The sequence below is a fragment of the Martes martes genome, assembly GCF_963455335.1.
Source record: "Martes martes genome assembly, chromosome: 3".
NCBI classification, from domain to species: Eukaryota; Metazoa; Chordata; class Mammalia; order Carnivora; family Mustelidae; genus Martes; species Martes martes.
This window is the reverse complement of record NC_137890.1, coordinates 170,260,704-170,285,582: the sequence shown is the minus strand read 5'-3', so window position 1 is coordinate 170,285,582 and position 24,879 is coordinate 170,260,704. Positions and strand designations below refer to the sequence as shown.

The 24,879-nt window shown below is 45.1% G+C and overlaps 1 protein-coding gene across 1 annotated transcript in view; it reads right to left on the bottom strand.

Moving 5' to 3' along the window:
* Positions 1-1,121: 1,121 nt before the first annotated feature.
* MREG (melanoregulin) overlaps positions 1,122-24,879 on the bottom strand; it is a 61,210-nt gene continuing 37,452 nt past the window's right edge. Inside the window, exons 3-6 of the mRNA XM_080799732.1 lie at positions 5,616-5,706; positions 3,936-4,099; positions 2,717-2,889; positions 1,122-1,968 (exon numbers count right to left, since the gene is read on the bottom strand). Of these exons, the coding sequence (XP_080655858.1) occupies positions 2,755-2,889; positions 3,936-4,099; positions 5,616-5,706 (390 nt within the window). The 3' untranslated portion in view covers positions 1,122-1,968; positions 2,717-2,754. The remainder of the gene's footprint in view (positions 1,969-2,716; positions 2,890-3,935; positions 4,100-5,615; positions 5,707-24,879) is intronic.

The window sequence follows — 24,879 nt, the reverse complement described above, 5'->3', positions numbered from 1 at the left end:
TGGACATTGTGTCCCACATCCTCAGAGTGTTTTTGTATACACTTTTCCCCAGTGTACAGTTATCCAAGGAAATAACTGTAGGACCTTTTGAGGAAGGACTAGGGAAGTCTTTGCCATATATACTTGCAGTGGTGTTGCAAAGACCTCCTCTTGGGGATCTAGAATGTCCTTCAGTCAGTAGTTTTTGGATATGGAAAATAGCCAGGGTCTGGAAACTTAGCAAGAGATCATAACTTTCTGTTAGGGTGGCTGTGCCCCATCTATCTCCTGGTCAGCGTTCTTAGAGATGTTTCGCTGGTATAGCTTGAGCAACATTCTTACTGGTTACCCCTCTGTTCCGCCTCTAGGGGTGCTGTGTTCTATTAACCATCTCCAACTCTTTCTGCAGGCACTGTCAGACCTGGCCACTCATTATGATCCTTGTGCCCACTTTGCTTCTGGCAGTGAAGCACTGCCCCTGGACCCCTATTTGTCCACCTACATTGCTATTAGTGAGCCCACTGCTGGAAGAGCATCTGGACCACAGGTCTTACCACTGAGCTCCTCAGTGATGTGGCTGCTCCCTCACCAATGCATTCCTGATCACCTTGGTCCGTGTGTCCACTGTGCCTTCCTGGATGCCTCCTTTAAGAAAACATGAATACTTGATTGTTTACTGCCATAATATCCATGAAACAGGAAATCAGCAAACTCCAGGGTTTCCCCACTGGGGCATATTAAAATAAATAACTTTTAATATGGAAAGTTCCATTCATCTCTACCATCTGAAAGCACTGTGCATACACAGATGAACCTTTGAGAAGTACTACAGTGGTCAACAGGGAGACATTTAGAAAGTAGGAAAACCCTCCAGCCACCAGCACATCTGTGGATCGGGTCCTGCCGAACCCTGTGTGAGCTCTGGAGTGGTCCCTGCAATCACCCTTCAGCCCGTCATGTATTATGGTATCCCCTGGACTTGAGCACATATCTGCCCTTTGACTGGCTTTAGGACAAGGGGGAGGAGGTCCTTAAACCCATTTGCCTATCAGCTTCTTTACCCTTTACTATAAAGGGATTATGGAAAGAATGATCTGTTCCCTCTTATTTCTTGGAAATATCACACACATCCAGCTGTAAAGTAAATAGAAAAACTTTTTAATTCCCTGCAAGGAAAAATTCCTGGATAATTCCATGTTTCTTATACTCATAGAGACATTCTTATCCTTACTCATACATTACCAAAAATAAAGACAATGTTTACAATTAATTCTCCAAAGATGCAAAAAAGGCAGAAAGACAAAATACAAATTCCAAGGACAGACATGGAAACAATACAATTTAGAAAGATTTATTGTTTATTTTTTGTTTTGTTTTTATTTATTTGTTTCACTGTTTGTACGTTTATCTCGCAAGAGCCTACAGAAGTGAGGGAAATCGTCTGCAGGCTAATTTTAAACAATGTGAGAAAAAAGTTAAGCATTAAATATAAAAAATAAAACTTTTGGATTACTTACTATACTAGAAAGAATCTTCCTGAAACATGTCAGTTAAATTGATCTGCAATGGATTAATAAATGAAGAACATGTATCTTCCTCTAAGAAATATTTCAAACATTGTGTACACTACTAAAAGAGCTGGTCAGCAAGTCCCCTGGACAAACTAAAGACAAGTTACCCTTTACCTGAAGTCAGAAGAAAAAAGTCTGTAGGAGTAAAAATATTGCGTGTTCTCAGCAATCTACTAATACATCTGACAGGTTCTGAAAGTCTACTCAATAATGTGAACCATGATTTATTTCCCAGCAAGCTCCTTGCTGAAGTGGCAAGTAACTTCTGAGGCTGGACTTCTCAGTCTGTGGAGAGAAGCAAGTTGTATTGGCAGCATTGCTCCATCTTGAAAATCCAGAAGACAGTCCTGCAATGACCCTCCGTGTATCAGAGCTGCAAGTCTGCACTGCGGGTCTCCGGGCAAGTGTGACTCTGCCGCTGCGCCAGAAGCAGATTAAAGAGAGGAGAAGGAAGTGGAGGTCAAACATTTCAGTTGATAGATGCTAGCCCAGATAACATACCAAGGCCTTGAGGTCTTGAAATGGATGAGATGCCAAAATGAGGTAACCAAGTATTGATAAATGTTAAGAATTTAAGATGCATGTCCCACCACTGAAGACAGAGCTTTTTGACATGGGATCGATCTATCTGGAAGTCCCTTCTGGGCAGCCCTGTTAGATATTCCTATTATATGCTACATCAGAACCTCTGAAGAATTCTGACGTATACTCAAGATGATGTCTCTGACACCTGCAAGGTTCTGAAGGAGCTTCCAAATCAAAGAAAGGTCACATGATGCCTGGTATTATTTTAGCATTAGCTTATATTACACAGCAATTTTTAAAAATTCAGTAGTCCATATTTGGGCTCAATGATAGCTTTATCAGTCTTACTGTCTTCTTACCTAGAACATCCCATTCTCCCAATAGGCTTGTTGTACAACCAAAACCAAAATGGGGACAGTGGGTTCTTGAAATCTAATCAGCCGGGAGGAAAGATCCCAGTGACCATATCCCTGATACAAGACCCCAGTGTGTTTCAACACAACCCAAACATGTCTCATCATAACATCCTCTTGAAGACCAAATATTCCAAACCCTTATTTTTTGTAGGATTTAGAATGATTTTTCATTTCATTTCATTTCATTTAGAATGATTTTTCCAACTTGGATTGGCTGTTGAGTACCAGAAGGGAGATCCCAATTCTGCTTCCTAGACTCTCCTTTACGGACTTGGAAATGGAAGGTAGTGTAGTTCTTTCTGGCCATCCACCAGGCTTGGGACTCCTGGCTTCTTGGGGTAAGTTCGACTGGCGATTTTAAAGAACTCTTCCGCTGCATCAAGAGCAATGAGACGGTCCTGCCAAAGATTTAAACATACAAGTGTTGTCAAGATGGGAACTCAGCCATGTTGATGGGAAAACCAATCTAGTAACAATACCCACCCTAGAAATAATCATGAGCAAGTAAAAGATTGCTTCAATTTTTCTCAACAAATTTAGAGATCTCCCTAACCTTTACTCATATTACCCAAGAAACATTCCACACTCTTATTAGAGTCCCTTTCAAATTCTTTTTTAATCTTAGGTTTTATATATATATATATACACACACACACACATACATACACACACACACACACATATATATACACACATATATATATGTATATATATATATTTTTTTAAAGATTTTATTTATTTGTTTGAGAGAGAGAGCATTAGATGGGAGAAGGTCAGAGGGAGAAGCAGACTCCCCGTGGAGCTGGGAGCCGGATGCAGAACCCGATCCTGGGACTCCAGGATCATGACCTGAGCCAAAAGCAGTTGCTTAACCAACTGAGCCACCCAGGCTCCCAATCTTAGGTTATATTAACAATGTTTCTCACATCTCTGACCTACAAATGATTCAAAAAGCTGGCTGTATAGCAGAAGTGGTTGAAAAGTACAGATTCTTGAGCCACAACCTGAGCCTCAGTAGGGCTGAGTGCAATCCAGAAATCTGAAAATTTAAAGCCCATCAGGTGGTTCTGATGCTGTCGGCTTCTGGAAACCAGCGTATAAGATGCCAGTTTCGTCTATCTCTTCAAACTGTGGTGTTGCTGGTGGTGCTGGAATGAAGAGTATTTGGAATAACAGAAAAGCAGAAACTTAAAGCAAAATGAGGGCACATAAAAAATACAGCCACTGGGGTGCCTGGGTGGCTCAGTCAGTTAGGCATCTATCTACCTTTGGCTCAGGTCATGATCCCGGGGTCCTGTGATCGAGCCCCATGTTGGGCTCCTTGCTCAGGGGGGAGTCTGCTTCTCCTGCACCTTCTTCCCCTCCCCCCAGCCCCCACTTGCTCTCTTTCAAATAAATGAATAAAATCCTAAAAAAAAAATTAAAAAAAAGTACATCCACTTACCACGACAAAGAGGTATCTCTCCGAGAGCTCCCAGCTTGTTGGAAAAATACTGGTTTCTTCAGCCAGTTTTAACAGTATCTCCCGAGCCTTCCTTGTGTTTTTAGAATCACTAATGGTGCTGAGTTTCGTCACAGACAACAAAGAGTCGGCTTCCTTTTGAAAACCTACAGACGTTATATGTTAATAAAATAAAAAAAGAAAAAAAAGAGAAAAAGAAAACCTACAGAGACAAAAACTTTACCCCTCCTGTAAATACAGTAGTGATAAGAAATGGCCATCCTGCAGGAGATTAAGAAGGTACCCAGGGGTGCCTAGGTTGCTCAGTGGGTTAGAGTCTCTGCCTTCAGCTCAGGTCATGATCCCAGAGTCCTGGGATCGAGCCCCGCATCGGGCTCTCTGCTCAGCGGGGAGCCTGCTTCCCCTCTCTCTGCCTGCCTCTCTTCCTTACTTGTGATCTCTGTCTGTCAAATAAATAAATAAATAAAACTTTAAAAAAAAAAAAAAAAAGAAGGTACCCAGATGTGCACTCCAAACAAAGGTCAGGAGCCAAGGCCCTGTTCCGTGGACTCCTTCCCAGGTCAGTGTGACTGGCAGGGTCTTTAAAGCTCTTTTGAGATTTCTTCTTGTCCTTAATTTTCTTCGTTAACTTTTCCCTCCGAGTTAAGTCTCAGATCCTCACCCACTGACAGCTTGCTACCCACCCCCCTCTTTTTTTGGCACTGAAATCCTCCTCCTACTCCTTCCTCTTCCCCTACCTGCCTCTGCAGTTTGGGACATGCAAAGTGGTTGTCTTCAGGCTTCTACTTCTCCAAGCCCACATTCCTTCCCCCAAGGTAGTAGTCTTGTTAAAATTACTCACCCCAAAATATGAAAGACTCAGAGATTCACACCTGCCTGGAGTAACTCACTTTATAAAAGGAGACAATTAAGTCATAAGAGTGGTGAGTCAAGAGGGCAGGGGTCCATCCCATCCCACCATAACCCAACGAAGCAATGGGGGCTGACGACAGCAACCTGTGAACAGGTATGAGGCCAAGGTGTCCTGTTCTCTTCCAAGGCAGAAGGACAGAAGACTTTGAACTCAATACATCATGCTTTAAATACTAAAACAAGGTCATTTTCCAATGTGAGGGGCCACGTTTACTGTATCATGACTCTAGCCAACTGAAGAAAAACCAACACCCAATGTCTTTTCTGATGCCACAGGTGTATGTCCCAACTTGGAAGGTTTCCCAGCTTTGAGTCCTTCCGAGAGTCCACACTGAGTTTTGCTCTCTCTCATACAAACAATATTTCTTTCCACCTGCCTCATCTTCAAGCATCTCCTAACTGGCCAGTCACGCTCATCTAATTCAATCCATGATGTACACTGCCAGAAACATCTGGTGGTAGTGCCTGCGTGCTTCCCCTGCCTGGGATACTCCACGCCGAGCACAGATGGGAGTAGCACATGGCCATGTATGTCCTCAAGACACAGGCGTGTAGGAACAGAAATATCAGATGTTTATGCTGGAGGATACAAGGAGGACAGGATTGGGACCGTAATCCGTACACAACAGCTTCAATCGGTCAGCTGCTGACATGTCTTCTGGCCTTTGATACAAAGCTCGCAGAAGAAAGGGAAGAGGAATGACCACCCCTGGCTATCTGTACCATTCCCCCAATCACTCTCAGACTCACCTAAATCCTCTAAGATGTGTTTCCATCTATTTCTTACTTCCCTCCGGATCTGCCGCAGGGTGTAGATATCGTAGTTGAGTTTTTGCCACTCCTGAAGGAAAATAAAAATGCGGTTTTATTTTCACCCCTCGGCTTCCACTGCTCTCTAATGCCCAAACGGACACTGAGTGAAGCAGGTGGGTCTCCTCTTCACCAGGCTTCAAAACCTTTCTGAAAGGAGAGGAGGGCACGCCTGAGAAGGCGTCAGCAGGAATCCGTCGGCTCCCATCCTCAGGGCCTCAGCCTGAAGCAGGCAATGTTCCTTAAACTCTTCCCATTCCTGGTGTCTCAGCGTCAATGCTCTTATCTGTGAAGTGGGGGTGACAAAAGGGATGACTTCATTCCAGACAGTTATAAAGATTAAAGGCATAGAATGGCACACACCCACGTTCAGTGAGCCCCTACTAAAACCCATGTATGACCAAAGCCATTTTATCCCTGAAGAAACTGAGGCCCAAAGACATTAACTGGGGCATCCAGTACCATCCAGCTAATTGGTACCAGAATTGGTATTTGCATCCAGGTCGGACTCCAAAGTTCATGAGAAATACGGCACACACCAAGAATTTATCTCTTCCTTTGTTATCGGAGTACACTAGACCTGGGAATCCCAAGTTTCTGGATTCCTGGCCAACGTCTTCTTCACCATATCTCAGCATTGCTCTCTTTTGCTTCAATAAGATTTGTACAATAAGGCAAATCTTTTCAGGCAGAACTGTTTTCAGAACTGCTAAAAAGCTATCATTCTCAAAACTCCAATCATATGGGCCGTAGGGCCATCACACTGGTCTCCAAACAGAAACTGAGCCTTTCAGGAGCGTCAGAATCTTTATTAAGCTGAGAGTTTCTTTTAAATATCACGGGCATTTTTTGTTAAGGAGCCTTATCTATACAGAACAGTCATTTTATAGAGTATACTTTTTCTTTTCAGTAAAAACATTAACCACACAACTGTTCTAACGCACAGCTTCAAAGAACATCGTTCTTAATGATGAATTTAAGACTCCATTTGCCTCTTCTAAGGGCAAATGTTTCGGGGATGACGCTCATTTCCTACAGTTCCTGTCGAGCCCAACCTTGCTCGTTGCTAATCAACTTTCATGACTGGCTGAGAGAAATCCATTTAGCTGCCATTCACAAATACTTATAGACACCACTTTGAAAAGAAAAAGCAGCGAAATAAAGGGAGTTTTGTTACGACTACATTTTAGATCTTGTATTGAAGGACAGGCCATCAAAAAGGCATTGATTTCAGCCATTTTTTTAGAAGCCAGTAAGTGGGGGAATTTGAGGACTCTCTCCCGGTCTTCCGTAGGGCTTTTTTATTTATTTATTTATTTTTGGGTTTTTTTGTGTGTGTTTTTTGTTTGTTTCTTTTTTGGACCAAAGGAACATTTGTACATGTGTGGACACGAATGTGTGGTGACTGGGGTCTGGGATAAAGCCTGTACCCTGGAAGAAAGCAAAGTTAACTGAGTCATCTCGGAAATACGCAACCCTAACCTCATCTTGAGCATTGTGTTCAGGGCATGATATATATAATCCACTACAGAGTGTGTAAATTGGGGGAAAACCTCCAGTATTGTTGTTCTCGTTGGATGGGCCTTATTGTACCACATTGGCCATTCAGTGTAGAGCATTCTGGAAAAGAACACACCTGCTGGAGCCATCCTGCCTGGCTCTGGGTCCCGGTTCCATTATTTCCTAACAGCCTGGCTTTGGGCAAGTTCATAACTATGTCTCATGGCCTCGTGTGCGGCATGGGGACACTGTATTACCAACCTCATGGGCTTATTCTGAGGGGCACGTGTGTTCATACAAGTCCTGAAAGGGACGTGTGATGCCCATTCTCCTCCAGTCAGGGTGGACATGGTTAAGAAACAATCCTCCAGGGACGCCTGGGTGGCTAAGTTGGTTGAGTGGCTGCCTTCGGCTCAGGTCATGATCCCAGCGTCCTGGGATCGAGTCCCACATCGGGCTCCTTGCTCGGCGGGAAGCCTGCTTCTCCCTCTGCCTCTGTCTACCACTCTGTCTGCCTGTGCTCGCTCGCGCTCTCTCTCTCTAACAAATAAATAAATTAAAAAAAAAAAAAAAAGAAACAATCCTCCAAGACTCTGAATGAGGACTGAGGGCAGCATCTCATTTGGGAAGACCAAGTGCTCAGAAGAAGAAAAAGTGCTCAGAAGAAAAGTGCTCGGCTTTTAGCGTCAGGTACGGTTTTATACTTTTCCTGAGAACTTTTTCACCGTTCTGGACACTGAATTTTATAAGTGACCAGTTTCCACTAAGTGAAAATACAGAGTTCTTTCATGGAAAGTGAAAAAAGCCCAGAACTTCATCCTTTCTGTGTCTTCATTCATGCTTTTTCTCTCTCATCTTCTGGTTTGTGCTCTCTCACTCTCTTTTCATGAGTGTTGCTTTGGTCCTTTTTGCTAAAAAGAAGACTGTAAATAAATAAAATATTAGAGCAGTGTTGCGCTGATTCTCAATGAAGCGAGCCCTCCTTAAATGGAAAGTGATGGGGCTTTCAGAAACACTTGATTGGAGAAACCCACACAATCAAAAAATCCATAGATACCTTCTGTCTTCACACAACCTTAAATTATGTAGCAGACCACTAGGTGGCTTCATTAACTTGTGATTCAAGGTCTCTGAGCCGCGGTCCTGGCTTTTTAGGCTGAGGCCCCAGAACTTGTCTGCTCAGCTCAAAGTAGCCAAATCCTATCCTTTCAGAGACCCAGCCTCACTGGGTCGTCCAAGTTGAAGACTTTTTTTTTTTTTTTTAATTTTCCTCCTCTTGCTGCCCATCTATCAGCTCTTTTGCTATTCCTAAATTCCAACACTGCGTGTCATACAAATTCTTTCTGTTTCAGTATCTGTTACTCTGATAAAAGCATTTGATGGAGAAGAGACACTATGACATTAAAAAATCTGCTAAGGACGGATCTCCACCCCTACCCCACCCCACCCCCGCCAATGAAGCATCGACTGACTTGTGCGTGGGAAGTGCTTGTTAAAATTAATGGACTGCAGCCATGCGCTTCCTATATCTGGATTATTACTGTCGTCTTTTGACAGAATGGTCATGGGTAATTGCATATGAAAGGATCTGGAAGTTTTGTGGAAAATTTAAAAGCTCTAAAACCGGTAGAAGTGTGGGTAGGGTTTACTAAGAATTGGTTTTGGATAAAATGAATAAGGAGGGGAATTTGAATTTGTCTTTAACATATGACCCCAACGAACGGCATCTGAATGCAACAAATGAGAAATGGTGATGGATAAAATCTTAACCACAGCTAAACAAACTAACTCGCCTATTCCCTGCTACTGGAGAAAATCAAGTCTTGTGATGTCCTACAATTTTTAAGTTGTCACACTTTGTTCTTAGACAAATAATTTTAAAATAAAGACCGGGGATGCCTGGGTGGCTCAGTCAGTTGACTGCCCAGCTCTTGGTTCCAGCTCAGATCATGATCTCAGGGTCCCGCAATTGAGCCCCACGTTGGGCTCTGTGCTCTGCCCAGAGTCTACTTGGGATTCACTCTCCCTCTTCCTCTGCCCCTCGCCCCCCCTAAAATATATAAATAGATTTTAAAAAAATAACACAGACCAATTAAATACCCTTCATAAGTGAGTTGAAATTCCAACCCACTAGACATCAAAAGTTGAAGTCTTACTTTCTAAAACAATCTTTTGTTTGTCTTTTGCTAAAACCTGATGTAATACATTGTGGCTCGTCATGATACAGTGGCCTGAAACAATAAGTCAATTAGCAAAGATGTAATAAAAGAAATAATGCAGGGGGGTGGCTGGGTGGCTGCTAACTAAGGGTTTAATTCTTGATTTTGGCTGAGGTCATAACCTGAGGGTTGTGAGAGGGAGCCCCACATTGGGGGGGTTCCACTCAGCATGAAGTCTGTTTGAGATTCTCTGTCTCCCTCTCCCTCTGCCCCTCCTTCCTCACTCTCTCTCTTTCTCTCAAAAAAAAAAGAAAGAAAGAAAGAAAACAAAGAAAGAGTGCAGATTTGATTGCATAAGACACTAGGGAGCCAAGTCCAAGTGAAAGACATGTGACTGAAAGTGTGTTACTGAAGGCACGTAGACCAGATTCTTGAGGTGTTTCTCCTCTCTGGTTGTTGGCCCACAAGATTCAAGCTGGGTAAGAAGGCTGAGGCAACGCAAAGACAGGCAGAGCAGAGGACTGTATTGCTGTGAGGCTGTGGATGAATGGGGCTGTTAAAAAAGTACTTCACATTTCTTGCTAAAAAAGGCGATGTACGCATTTAGAGAAATGGACTCAAACAAGAGGCTACATATATTTTCAGTCATCTTAAGCTCTTAGAAACAATTTCAAAAGCAATCAGCTTATCTTTAAGTTATAAAAATAATACAATTACACAGAAGTAAAAACCCAAAGAGAACAGAAGGGTCTAAAATGAAAATGAAAAGTTTGCTTTCCCATCTTCCTTTTCTTGCCTTATTCCTTGGTAGTATGTTTGAATATTTCTTTTCCCCGTTCCCCCCACCCCTGCTTTCTTGTTCTCCTTCCTCTTCCTCTTCTCCTCCTTCTTCCTCTGGTAGCTACTTTCATAACTCAAATATCAGGCTCACATTCCCAATTTCTCATGTACTAACTTGAAACTTACCTTGTACGGTCTGCTACAAAGAACAATTTAGTTCTGTCTGTCTCTCTCTCTCTTTCTCCCTCTCTGTCTCTGTTTCTCTCATCGCCAGAGAGACAGGAAAAGTGGGGAAACCAGATTGCCAACAGTATTTGGACAATCATGATCTTGCCACGGGGACTGGCATCTTGCTGCTCCCCACTAAAGCCAGGTTCTGATAGCGAGGAGGAAAGATGTGATAGGGACACCAGGGCAGCAAATACGTATGCAACGAAAATGTCTGCCTCAGACACATACTTGATGTGTGCTTCTCTGACATCTATCTTCCCTTTCTATCAATCTGCCACCTTTACTCAGATTTTCCTTTGGAGAACAGTTACATTCCCAGCTCTGAAAGTTGGTGCCAACTGACTTAAGCCAAAGCACTTGACTTTGGCTGAATATTAGAATCATGCAGGGAGCATTTCTAAAATACCAGTGCATGAGACCCATCTCCCAGGCTGATGAAATCAGAATCCTTTGAAGGGGTGCCAGGTTTGAAATCCAATAACTCACATCAGTAAGCACACCCGCACTGGGGCAGGGATGGACACCTCACCCAGCTCAGCAAAGGAGATGTAGCTAAAACTGTGAGGCTTTCCAGAGTGACCAGGAGAAATGTTCTCCCTTTTCCTGGACAATGCAAAGAGAGGGTAAAAAACCTAGAATTAACTGGAACTGCACCCATCACCAAGACTACCCTGAGAAGAGTCAGCCTAACAAAGAAGTCAACCCTCAGAGGAGGACAAAGGTGAAAGCGGCACAGAGAGAGAGAGAGCCTAAGGACATTCCCGCCTCAGGATCTTATCTCATCTGAAGTCAGTCCTACTTCTGGAACTCTCTGTCATCCAAGCCAATTCCACTTAGGTTTAGACAATGGGAGTTCTTTCTCTGGTCCTTGCATCCGAAAGATTCACGTTACAAAGTGCGCTCACAGAGTACATAAACAAAAAGGAAACTATAACTACCGTACAAAATATTAGTCTCATGCTTTCCTACCTCTTGCTCCTGGGGGAAAACATTCAGCATGTAGACTTATTTGGCTGGGTGAGGTTATGGTCTACAGAGAAGGGGGTTTTAATGGCTCGATCTTTCTGTCCCTGAGTGACTCAGGTGATGACACAGATAAAACAGCATTACTTTTCTGGGTCCAGGGACTGCTTTACGGTGCCTCCCCTGAATTCTGTCCATCAGAGCAGAGCTTCTCACTCGGCAAGACTGTACTTATAACAGGAGATTGGCTGTGGCTTATATCTCATTGGCTAATTTCTTCCAAAGATCTGATGGAGAGGGGTCCAGCTACCACTGACTTAACCACTCAAATCCCTTATTTACAAACACACATAGAATCTTTCTGGCTGGATCTAATGAGCAGTTCAAGCTGACTTTTGATTCATAATAACTTTGAGTCAAGACCTATTTACCATTTGAAACCCAAGCATTAAGATACCCTGGTTTTTGTCTTTCTTGGATGGTCAAAAACCATTGTCAGAAGAAGCAGCTGCTCATACCCAGCTTAAATCTGCTTCATCGTCTTCACTCCATGTCCCAAGATCAGACAATCACCAACTGAACTTTAAGAAATGGTCCTTATTGTATTTGATCTGCAAGAGAGTCTTCCCCAAATTTTGCATGAGTTAATATTACTTCCCTCATGCTCAACATGCCAGGTCAATTCTGTCAAGCCAGAATTCAAACCTAATTCCAAAGTCCACACACACTTAATTTTAAAAAAGGAAACAGAAAAGAATGACTAGTTATTGTTACTACCCCAACACATCCTTTTTCTTGCATACTTATTGTTTGCTTATTTAACTTAGGGAATATGTTCATATGATCCACAATCCAAAAATAAAGGCCCTGTCTCCCAGCCATCGGGGTATAAACAAGGAATGTTACCAGCTTCTCCTGCACCCTTCCATTTTCCCCCAGAAATGGTGGCATACTATATCCTGCACTTTTCACTTAATAGGTTTTAGCAGTCGTTCTGTATCAGAATATGAAGTTCCAGATCCTTCTTTAACATGACTTTCTTTCCCATCTGGTGTAGATGGACACAAAATTATAATAAGCATATATATTTGGGGGCGCCTGGCTGGATCAGTTGGTAGAGCATATAAGTCTCGATCTTGGGGCTGTACGAGCCCCACATTAGGTGTAGAAATTACTTAAAAATAGAATCCTTAAAGGGCTGCCTAGGCGGTTCAGTCAGTTGAGTATCTGAATTTGGCTCAAGTCATGATCTCAGGGGTCCTGGGATTGAGCCTCTCGTTGGGCTTTGCTCTCTGTGGGGTGTCAGCTTGTCCTTCTCTCTCTCTTCCCCTCTGCCCCTCCCCCACTCATGCGCGCGCCCGTGCACGCGCGCGCGCGCGCTCTCTCTCTCTCTCTCTCAAATAAATAAAATCTTAAAAAAAATCTTCTAAAAATGTATATACATTTGTTTTATAGAAAATGGTCCCCTAAAAATTACAATATATTTCTAAATGTGTTAAAACTAAAAAATGCCTTAAGATCTTTTGCTTCTGGCACCTGGGGGGCTCAGATGGTTACTCATCTGCCTTTGGTTCAGGTCATGATCTCAGGACCGAGGATCAAGCCCCACATCGGGCTCCCTGCTCAGCGGGGAGTCTCCATCTCCCTCTCCCTCTCCCCTCCACTCGTGCACACACTCTCTCTCTCTCTCAAGTGAATAAATAAAATCTTCTAAAAAAAAAAAAAAAGAGACATTTTGCTTCCCCATCATTCTTTCTAACATCACCATTAAAAATGATTAAGTACTCCCACGTGTCATGCACCACAGATTTCCCTCCAGGAATTTCCACTTCACCTCAACACTGACACGCCGGCTCTAACAACATTGCCTTGTACAGAAGTTAAACATCTACATCAGGAAATGGCCCAGCGAATGGGACCCCAATACTTTTCCTTGAAAGCGACAGCTTCTTGCTAAAATGAATCCTTTGAACATTGCTAACTGCCGTCTCTTTCTTTTCATTTTTGCCCGTTTACATCATCTCATGTTGTCTTCTACTTAGAGCGAAGAGAGATTCTCCAAAGGATAGAAAAATCATATGGACTGCATCTCTAGTATTCCTTCATTTTGTCTGTGGGGGGAAATATCAGATAAGTCAGAGAGAGACAGGTAGTGTAGGGGGCGTATATCTGCTAACAGATTCTCTCACGTTTGCTTCTCACAGAGAAGTGTGAGACGGGTGATGCAGACAAGGGTCGTTTTGCAACCACTGAAGGGTACTCAGAACTGTTGATGTCATCAGTCTGGAGAAAGGTTTTCAGTAATGCAGGACAGGGCTCGGTGTGGGGGTCTCGTCATCGTTTTTATCATTGACTTCATGAAATCAAAGGCCACGGAGGTGGGAGAGGAAGCTAACATACGGCAGGAGAGAACCAAGAGTTAAAAATATGCAACAAATAAGGCCTGTGAAATAAAACCTATACACTGGAATTTATTAGGACTAAATGGAGATATATCCTGCTGTGAGGTTGAGACAGGGAACACAAGGGACCTGCTTATACAGCAGTTCCGATCCAAGACAGGTCTGGGGTTTGACTCAACTAAAAGCTCCAAACCCACCCAAAATAGGGCATTTGGTCTGCATTTCTCTTGTGCCAAGCACAGGTCTGGGCTTCCCAAAATAAATAGCATGTGGAGCCTGCCCTAAACACGAGATGTAGCCCCCAAAACTAATGTATATTATACTGCCTTAATCATGAGCATCTCCGCACTCTGCCCAGAACCCCTGGGGGAGCTGCCTAAAGAGGCATCTTGACCAACAGGGGCACCGCCAGGAAAGGGACCGAGATAAGACAAGATATTTGGGTCACAGCAGCCTGGCTGGGAGATCTGCAAACCACAGGGCTTTGGGAGTATGGTGAGGGCATCCTTCAAGCCTCAGCAGCTGCTGCATGGAAGGAGTCCTCTTCTTTTCTCCTCTCTATATACACTCAAAATACAGGACTAAGACTAACAGATAGAAAAACCCCCAAGGAGGAAGATCAGTGGGAGACAGAACTTTCTTTTCGAATGAGGTCTTTGTAAGATGATGAGCTCTTCATCACTGGACCTGGAAGGGATAATTTCTATAGGAAACATACCACCGTTGAGCCTCGAACAGCTTGGGTGTTAGGGGTGCCGACCTCCTATAAAGTCAAAAATCCATGCATAACTTTTGATTCCCTCAAAACTGAACTACTGGGTGCCTGGGTGGCTCAGCTGGTTAAGCGTCTGTCCTTGACTCAGGTCATGATCTCAGGGTCCTGGGATGGAGCCTGGCATGGGGCTCTCTGCTCAGCAGGGAGTCTGCCTCCCCTTTCCTCCCCACTCATGCTCTCCATCACTATCTCTGTCTCTTTCTCTCAAACAAATAAATAAAATCTTTAAAAAGACAACTGAGCTACTAATAGCCTCCTGTTGACTGGAAGATATAGTCAATTAACATGTATTTTATATATTATGTGTGTTATATTCTGTATTCCTATAATAAATTAAGCTAGAGAAAAGAAAGTATTATTAAAATGATATAGAATAGAAAATAGGGCCAATGTATTTACAGTACTGTACTGTATTTACCAAAGAAATTCCTTGTGTAAGTGGACCTGTGTAGTTCAAACCCATGTTGTTCATAGGTCAACTGTCTATAATTTTAAATGTCTAGAAATGTAATTTCTTCTTTTTTTAAAGATTTTATTTATTTATTTGACAGAAAAAGAGAGAGCACAAGCAAGGGGAGTGGGAGCAGAGGGAGAAGCAGGTTCCCTGCTGAGCAGGAAGCCCCCCAATTCAGGGCTCCATCCCAGGATCCCTGGGATCATGACCTGAGCTGAAGGCAGAAGCTTAGCCAACTGAGACACCCAGGCGTCCTCTAGAAATGTGATTTCTATAGGATCTCTCAAAATAATGTATTTTTCCTATATCAGCTGACAAAATCCAAAAGGATCTCAAGGCATTTACAAAAAAGGAGAGACAGGTAGATAGATAGAGATAATAAGTATAGAGCACTTACTTCTTCCCAGGCTCTGCTCTAAGCCCTTTACATGTATTTACTTAGGTAATTCCCATACGTGTGTTACCCTGGGAGATGGATAGGATTATCAGATCTCAAGAATGAGGAACCTGAGACAATTTGCCTGGGTACGTACTGGTAAGTGAGACCTGGGACTTCACATCCCAGCAGCCTGGCTATGGGGCCAACCATGGTGCCACTGTCCACACCACCTTCTAAAACAGGAAGGGAAGGGATGGGTTGGCAGGTGCGAAGGGAGGAAAGGAATGGAGGGAGAGCCCAGAAGAACAGCTGATCAGAGAAGAAACCAACCTGAAGCCAGAACAGCTGTGCCCGAGGAGGAACCAAGAAAACATAACTGAAGTCTCGGGAGAGACATTTTCTAGAGAGAAAGTATTCCCAGGATGCTACCAAACCCAGCAACATCCTTCTCAAGGGCTGGCTCGCTGGGAAGTTGTGCTCCAGTCCCTCCTTTGAGGACCTCAGAGCAGGCAGAAAGGACCTCGACCCCTCCCACTTGCCTCAACTCTTTCTTCCCCACAGTCCCTCCTGTCCACCTCCTCCCCATGTCCTCTGTGAGGAGAGCCACACGGGCAAAATCATTCCCTCCAAGGTGCGGGGTGTTGGGTGGTGAGGGTGGCCCAACCTGCAAAGGTCTGAGATTCTGAGGACCACGGAGAAAAGGTCAATATTTGGCCTGAACTGTGCTTGTCTGCAACAGAGAGCCATGAAACTCCCCATAATTTTCTGAAACTATGCTTCAGGCTCCAAGACTGAGTGAAAATAAACAAAAACAAAAACAAAAAAAACCCTGTGTTTTCTTAGACTTTGCAAGAGGTCTATCCTCTGCTCCTCTCCCTCGCTGCCTCACCTCTCATTCCGAAAGGAAGCCAGCCACATTAAGCTCCCATCCTTGGAAAAGCCCCTGGGGAGCTTGCAGCCCTCTTCTGCCACGCTTGCAAGATTACGGGGTTACCCGATGCCTTCATGCAGAACCCCGGCCACGTCCTCCCCAGAGCACACGGGACAGCCACCGCCGGCGAGGGCACCCACTCACATGATGCGCTTCCTCCTCCCAGACCTCACCAGTGGGCAGCTGTCATATGCCGCATTCAAGAAAAAGGATTTTGGAAGGAATTAGCTTATACTTCTTAAAAGGACAGCTGGGTCACTCACGGACACAAGCAGCCATGGTCCCCTGCCCGTCCCCACTGCTGCTGCCTCAAGCTCTAGCCCACTCTCCAGGCCCCCCTCACTGCCCAGGCTTCCCTGGGGAGCTCCCACCTGCTGCTGTCACTTCCTCGCCGCCGCCCCCCACCCCCCGCCAATTCACCAGTCCCTGGCAGTCAGCCCCCTTCAGAGCTGTTACCCCCGAAGAGCGCTAAATTGCCTTCCCCACCTTCTCAGCTCACTGGCGACCAGTCAGGGCTCCACATCCCTTCCGAAGGCCTCGGCCTACCTAAAGCATGGATTCCTGACGGCCATCCCCTTCTAACGGGCCTCTCTGGGTTTCTGTGGGAAAGGGAAGAAGGAAGGTGTCTCTGTGCGAAGCCCACTGGGTGCAGGACACGGCGACTCTTCACCCGCCTCCATCCCGACACTGCCTGGCATAGAAAGGTCCAGTCTCTCGGCTGGAGTGAGCAGCAGCAGGTCTGAGATTTGGGTCGGCTCCCTCTCCAGGGCACCCTTCCACTGACCTCCCTCCCCCTCTCGCTTTCTTGGCAGCTCCTGCTTCCTCCTTTGCCTCTTCCTCTCCCACAACTCTGCCCGAGCCTCTGCCTAGGGCCTTCCCATCTCCACCTGCCCAGAGGATTTCCCCACCCCCCCCCAACAATGCCTCAACCCCCCCTCCATGGTCCCTACTTCTCTGTCGGTCACCCCCGATCTCCTCCTGACCCCACGCCTCTGCTGAGGGTCTCCACTGGCCCCTCTCCTCTGGCTGTCTCCACGGGGCAGGGCTGCTGCCCAGGCCATGCTACAGAACCAGTGAGACCCAGAACCAGACTACAGAACCAGCCTTGGCCGAGGCAGCAACCGCCCTCCCGCGCCCCCAGCTTGGTTCCCTGCTGCCCGCTCCCCTCAGTCCTGCTCACCCCGATGCAAACCAGTCGTCTGCTCCCGCAACCTGCCCTCTGCCACACTGCTGTCACCGCCCCAGCCTTGATGGGCCTGAACAGCTGCAGAAACTGGTCCCTCTGCTTCCTTCCAGAAGCCAGTATCCCCCAACCCGCTGTCTTCCTAAAGCTGAGGCTGGGTCATTTCTCCGCTAAACACCTGGGTTGTGCTGCGGCGCTTACTGAATAAAGCTGCAATCCCAAGAGGGCTCGCCGTGCGCTGACTCTCCAGGCTGGATCCACCACACCCCGCCCCACGAGTGTGCCCCTGCCGCGGGACCTCCAGTCTGTTCTCCAGCGCGCCTTGCACCTCCGAGCCTTGCACCACGTTCACGCACCTCCTCGTTCAAGAGCCATCTAAATCCTATTCACTCGTCAAGGCTCGGCTCAAATGCCACCGCCTTCAGCCACCTTCACCTTTCCTACCAATTGCAAGTAACTGCTTTTTCTTTCGAAATTCCTCCGCCCCTATATGAAAACTGTTGTAGAGCTGTTTACTGTACAGACACTGGTACAAATGTATTCGTAAAGTCTCCTTCGCTACTAGACTGTGGGATCCTTGGGTACAAGAACCTGGATTCATCCACGTCTTACACAATCCTCTGTGCACAGCGGTGCCCCCCTTCGTGGGTTCACTGAATTCAAACAAATATGACAAATCACATAAAGGCTGCATTCTGCCGGTGATTCAGTGTCTCTTTTGATCTAGAAGCTGGCACTAAATCTCATCAGAAAAAGTCATTTGGGCACTAGTCCATGCCCTTTGTGGACAAGGCTGGTTTGTATGATCAAGATATTTTGATTTCCGTGTTTTGGGGAAATGATGAATTAGAGAAAGGTGAAATTAAACAAAATAATCCATTCTTTTCCGGCACTCTGTGCCTGATCAAGCATTTGACATTTCAGAAGTTCTTTTCGCATGTGTCTCTATAAGTAATAAGAGATGCTGAGGCCGGCCTGTGTGGCAGGTGCCATCCCAGGCACAAAATCCAGTGTGATAGTTTTGTAGAGCCCTTTCTAGAGACATGCGTGAAGTGAGGCTCTGACAGTTTAAATAACCCAGCTGAGATCTCACAGCTGTTAGCAGGAGAACCTAAAATTTAAATGCAAATCTGTCTGACTCCATAACCCACGCTCCTCCTGGTATCCTAAGCTGCCCCTCAACTGGGCCCAAATTTAGCCCACTCTGTTGTCCTTCCCTGTCACCAGCATGGAAACTGGGACACAAGGAGAGAAATGGAACACAACGTGCAGGGACATTCCAAAAGCAGCTTCTGGCACAGCCACTCGAGTCCAGAACAGGGACAGGCCCCCTCCTCTGTTCTCCAGCTACCCCTTGTTGACTCACTCCTCCCTGCCCAGCAGTGGGAGGACAGACCAGGCAGCCAGATTCCAGTGCGAGTGGCAGGCTGGGGAGAGTGGGCCAGGAAAGGAGGCCACGCTCCATTACACAGAGAAGCCTCCTTTAAACACAGCTGGTTCCGAACAGTGTCAAGGGCGCTGACCCAGGAGGGGCATCCTCTTTCAGGGCTATAAAAGCCTATTTTCTCCATCCGCCAGATACGGTGTGGAAGTGGGAAAGACAGGATTGTATTTCACTGTTCCTAGACAGCCAGGCCGCTCATCTAGCCCTCTGCCTCCCACTCTGCCCCAAATGGCACAGGATCAAATGACAGAGCTGAGAATCTCGGCGTGCGAAAGGATAAACAGCAGGGAGATGGAGATGGACCTTGGAGGAAGGGGCAGTGAGGAGTGGTGGCCAAGGGGGGCCCAGGGACCTGGCACTTAGGTCCTTGGGGGCTTTAGGGCTCGGAGGGCCCTCCAGATGCTCCAAGCAGGGGTTGGCTTTATTGCTTCTGCCTGGACAGCTCATCTGTCTGGAGCATCTGTTGGTGGCTAGGGTCTACGGAAAGGAGCCTTTCGGAGGGGCAGGTCAGACTCCCATGCAGTTCCCGCTCTCCAACTTTGATCAGACCCACCCCTTCAGTGCCATAAGAACAAACCTCTGGGTAGCAGATCTGCATCTGGGGCTCCTCCCTATGGACCTTCCAGAACTATCCACTTGCTCTTCCCCTGAATCCCAGGGAAAGCTGGGCCCGGTGGGGTTCATGATACCCCCAAGTCTAGGACCAGCCTGCTGGGCTGACCACCGGGCCTGGAGGCCCCACCCCCGGACGTGCCAAGTCTTAAAAGATAGTAAAGTGAAACTTTCCGGAGCTCTAGCAGTTTGACTCCACGTACGCCTTGAAGCCTCAACCCCCTAATAGCATCCGGGAGTCACAGCCGGCAGCGCCTTGGAGAGGCACCTCCTTACCCGGACTGCCTTTTTTTTTTTTTTTTTCTTAAGATTTATTTATTTATTTGACAGAGAGAGAAATAGCAAGAGAGGGAACACAAGAGAGGGGGAGTGGGAGAGGGAGAAGCAGGCTTCCCGCTGAGCAGGGAGCCCGATGTGGGGCTCAATCCCAGAAACCCGGGATCATGACTTGAGCAGAAGGCAGAGGCTTAACGACTGAGCCACCCTGATTGCTTTAATGCAGTCCCACTGCCCTTTGCAATGCTCATGTGTTCTGACCTAGAACTACAGCTAGAATGTTGACCTAGAACAAATGAGACGTAAATGCCAAGCAAAGCCTTTCCAGTTCTCCTTGTTTATTTTCATTCCCCAGCTCTGCCAGGGTTCTGGAAACAGACTGCTTTGCAGCCGGAGGCCCCTGACCTAATTCTTTATCTGGTTTTAACTAGATTAAGCCAAAGGATAGCTCCCAGCTCCTGCTGCCAAAGTCTGCCGGCAAGGCCATGGAACCAACTGGGCTTCTGAGCAATGAGATTTTAAATCAGTTCTGTCTAATTTGGGGGGTTCCAGCCCACTCAGGCTTCCGAGTTAGGAGAAGGGCCAGACTCAGTGATTTGGCGAACGCTGTCAGTGGGAAGAATTGGGGGTAGGGGGAAGGACTTGGAGTCTGCATGTGACGTTGTTATTCCTAATCAACTAGCTGGAACCAGCCCAAAGTCCTAGGACAATTAGTGGCTGTCACCAAAAGCAAAGGATGATAAGACTACATTCCTGTTCATGGAGAGCAAAGGGGGACTTTAGTTTCTGGCAAGGTAGAAATGACTGATTCATTGACTTTAAGCATGTACCCATGAGGAAGGCTGTTGCTCCCAAGTACTGAGGCGAGTTTAGATTTAAGGATGGGTTGTTTGAAACCAGGATCCAGAAGACAAGGGAGACCCAGCCAGCCTTCAGCACCCAGCCCAGGGCTGTCCAGATCCCTCGCCAGCAGCCACACACAGCGGGTCTGAATACAGAAACGCTCTAAAGTGTAAAAGACACACGGGATTCTGAAGACTTTACACCAAAGGGAAAAAAAGAAAAGAACATAAAATGCCTCATTAGGAGATTTATAGTGATTATATATTGAAATGATAATAATCTGAATATACTGGGTTAAAATAAAGATATTATGAAATTCAATTTTACCTATTTATTTTTACTTTTTTTAATGTGGCTAGTAGGAAGTTTAGAATTACTTGGGGGGCTTGCAGTATATTTTAACTGGACAGTGCTGATCTAGATAATACTATACCCAATGGTTTAATTTCAAAATGTGGCAACACTATGGGGATTAATGAGTCACTGCTCCTTTTATTGCTAGTGTGTCTTTCAATTTCTAAGAGTGCTTTCACACCATAATCTCAGTACATGATACCTACACCCAGGTAAATGTCCCTTTACTTCTAAAAGACCTTCAAGACAACAGAAAGGTATATCATCTGACTGATTAAAAACCCAAAACTTTTCTTTTAAATTGTATGTATGTATGGATGTATGGATGGATGGATGGATGTATTTGAGAGAGCGCACAAGCAGGAGGAAGGGCAGAGGGAGAAGCAGACTCCCTGCTGAGCAAGGAGCCCCATGACCCTGGGAACATGACCTGAGCCTGAGGCAGATGCTTGACCAACTGAGCCCCCCACCACCAGGTGCCCCAACTCAAAACTCTTCTAGAAAAAGGAAATAAAATAATAATACAAAAATAAGAAACATGTGGGGGGGGGTAGGGGATAGGGAGTGTTTGATACAAATAATAGCAAGGGGTTAACATAGAAAAACCACACTTGTGAAGGAGAGACATCAAGAGAGAATTCACAGAAGGATCAATTAGGAGATAACACCAGCTCTTCAAGAATTTTCAAGGAAACAATGAATGTTGTGTTGCTGTTGCTATCTAGCCAAATTATCTATGAGAAATAACAGACAAGGAGAATGCCTGAGGCTGGGCAGGGTGTAAGGAAAGGGGCTCCTTCACTACAATTGAGAGTTATAAAATTAGTGTTGTTTTACTTTTTTCACAAACAGGGAAAACTACTGGGCAGTGTGTTTCAAAATATATAAAAATGGGTAAAATATTTAATCCAAGAATTCTAGTTACAAGTATCTATCCTAAGGAAATAATCTCAAATACAAAAGATGTGAGTGCAAAGAATATTCATGAAAGCACAAATTGGAAATGCAAAAAAGTGAAGACAAAAGACCTAAGATATATTAGTCATCAGTGTTAAGGCAGAATATTTATTTACTTATTATAATATATATGAATTTTTGAGACAATTATATATATAATATATATAGTACATATCTATAGGTGTGTACAGTATAAATTCCATATGTATGTATATACACACAATGTCTCAAACATACAGAAAAATGTATAATATAGTACACTACTATTTATCTCAGGGTAGAATTTTGTATAGACGATTTTTTTCTCCTATACTTTCCAAATTCTCCACAATGGTTATATACTTCTTTTATAATCAGAACAGAAATTTTAAAATACCCAAGAAGGATTATTTTTAACAAAAATAATTTTAAATTTTAAATTGAATAATTTTGTTAAAAATTAATTTTAACAAAGCTTCCTTTGGTAATCCAAACTAATGTCTACTTACTTCAAAAGTGAAGAAGTCTAGTTATGAATACCATTATCATTTGAATTTACTTAGAAAAGTATTTACTATGTTCTGGATGACAACTCACAGACCCTACTCAACTCATATGACTTCAATTAATTCTGTTAAACTGAAAATCCCGTGGATAAATTTGTAAGTTCCTGTGTGTGTGTGCGTGTGTGTGTGCGCGCGCGTGTGCGCCTCAGTATTTAGCTGAAAACACTGTTGCCTCTGTGGGGCATTTACTCTGCATTCTGGGATCTCTGCCAGCTTTGAGGAGGAGGGGTACAGGAAGTAGGCAGGCAGAGCAAGGACAAGGTTAGGTGTGGTGAGCAAGGAGCCCCAGCAGAGCTGAGATTATCTGGGAATGGCGGGCATTTGACGGAGCCAAGTAGAAGCACAAGGGAGAGAAAGAAAGGGAAGAGAGAAATCAGAAGTTATAATTTGCTTTTTTAAACTAACAACCCCCCAAATCCAAAAGTTTCTCACTTTTTTTTCAAGCCAGACACTTCTTATTGTAGTCTGACTCTTTTTTTAAATAGGCTCCATGCCCAGTGTGGAGCCTGACATGGGGCTTGAACTCACAGCCCTGCGATCAAGATCTGAGCTGAGATCAAGAGCTGCATACTTACCGACTGAGCCACCCAGGCACCCATGTAGTGGTAACTTTTTGTAATTATTCTTCCTGCATACCTTATCACCAGGGACCCTGCTAATAATTGTCCTTTCTGTATTTAAAACCTGTCAGCTTGTTTACTTCTGCCTGGCACTGAACCTTGCCAGTCTTTTTCATCTTTGCCCCCCAGGAGGAGTTAAAGCAGCTGGCTTGTGACCTATTCATTCTTTCGTGTCTGTGTGTGTGTGTGTGTGTGTGTGTGCGCGCGCGCGCGTGTGTTTGGGGGAGGGGTAAGCCCTCCCAAGAAAAGGAAAAGAAGAGGTACCTGGGTGGCTCATTCATTTGGGCATCCAACTCTTGGCTTCAGATCAGGTCATGATCTCAGGGTCATGGGATCAAGCCTTGCGCATCAGGCTCTGCACTCAGCAGGGAGCCTGCTTCTCTACCTCTCCCTCTGCTCCTTTCCACCCTCCTCCAAATAAATAAATAAATCTTTAAAAAAAAGAAAGAAAGAAAAGAAGACTGGTGACCCTGGCAGGTGACCCAATCTAATTTTCTTATCAGCTGAATCTCCTGGTAACTAGAGGGATGATATCTCCTAGGAGGACGAAACCTTGTCTACAGAATGCCTTTAACACAATGTCTCAGAACAAAGCGTTCCTTAGACTCAAGACACCCAAAATCTTTGGGGTAGGGCTCCCTGGAGAATGTCATATATGCTACAAAATAATGAAAGGGTATCAGACAGAGCCCTTTCACAATTCAAATGCTTTCCACGGTGAGAGGTAACCCTGTGAACTTCATTTAGACTCATCTAGTATTCTGAGTCAGGTGTATATCTTGTGGAGGAAGAGTGTCCTAGGATGACATTCTCAAGGTCCCAGACCTCACCCTGCTTCAGCTGAGCCTCTGTATGGCCTGCGTCTTTGATACCGGCTGGATGAGATCTGTAACCCATGTGGCTCTGATTCAATGATCGGTGTTTGGCTCATTCCACCCCTCCCCCATCACTTGACTCCTACGTTCTCATTTCTCCATATTTTTCACTGTCCACTCTAGACCTTCTCCAAGTTATTGCTATCCTTTTTAAGACACATAGCTTTTTAAGACCAACCACTGCCCTGGTTCCACCATGCACATCTCTGGTATATTACAGCCCTGTGAACACAACGTTCATATTGACCCTGGGGCAAGAGGCAGTAGATGATTGCTGCCTGGCTCACCTGCCAATGACAACACAGTTCCATTCACAGCCAGGAGTTAGTATTTAAATCCAAGCTTTATAAAATGTTTTTCCTTCCAATTTCAGTATCTCATTCACTGCCTGCCTCTTACTCCCCTCCAAACTTCAGCTGAGCCTCCAGGGGCACTGGCTCTCGCACTCAAGTGTTTGGGGGTTACTCTGACCAAGCCTCGAGCATGATGTAATGCCACAGCCTCAAGCCAAAATAATCACTTAGGCAGAAGCGGCCCCATAATTGCCTGGATACTCACGGGTTAACACTTCTGTTTATAATTATCCCTTTACTGGTAACTATTATAGATAGTTATAGGATGACCCTTTGCCAAGCCAGTTAGGAGGCTGCCTCGTGAAACCTGAATTCAGCAGCCATTTCCAGTTTTTAAGACCTTTGCCTGGGCAGCATCTACTTGGTTCTTCATCAACACGGCAGGCTTTCATTAACTCAAACAAGTCCCTACCCCAACTCCTATGCACTGGAAATCCCAGAATGGGAGGGGAAAACCGTGGTGAGGCATGAACCCACCGCACATTCAACATGTTTGGAAATTACAGTGTATTTTTTAAAATTTTGACTAATCTCACGTAATAGGTAATTGTGTAGTCATTCCCCCCTC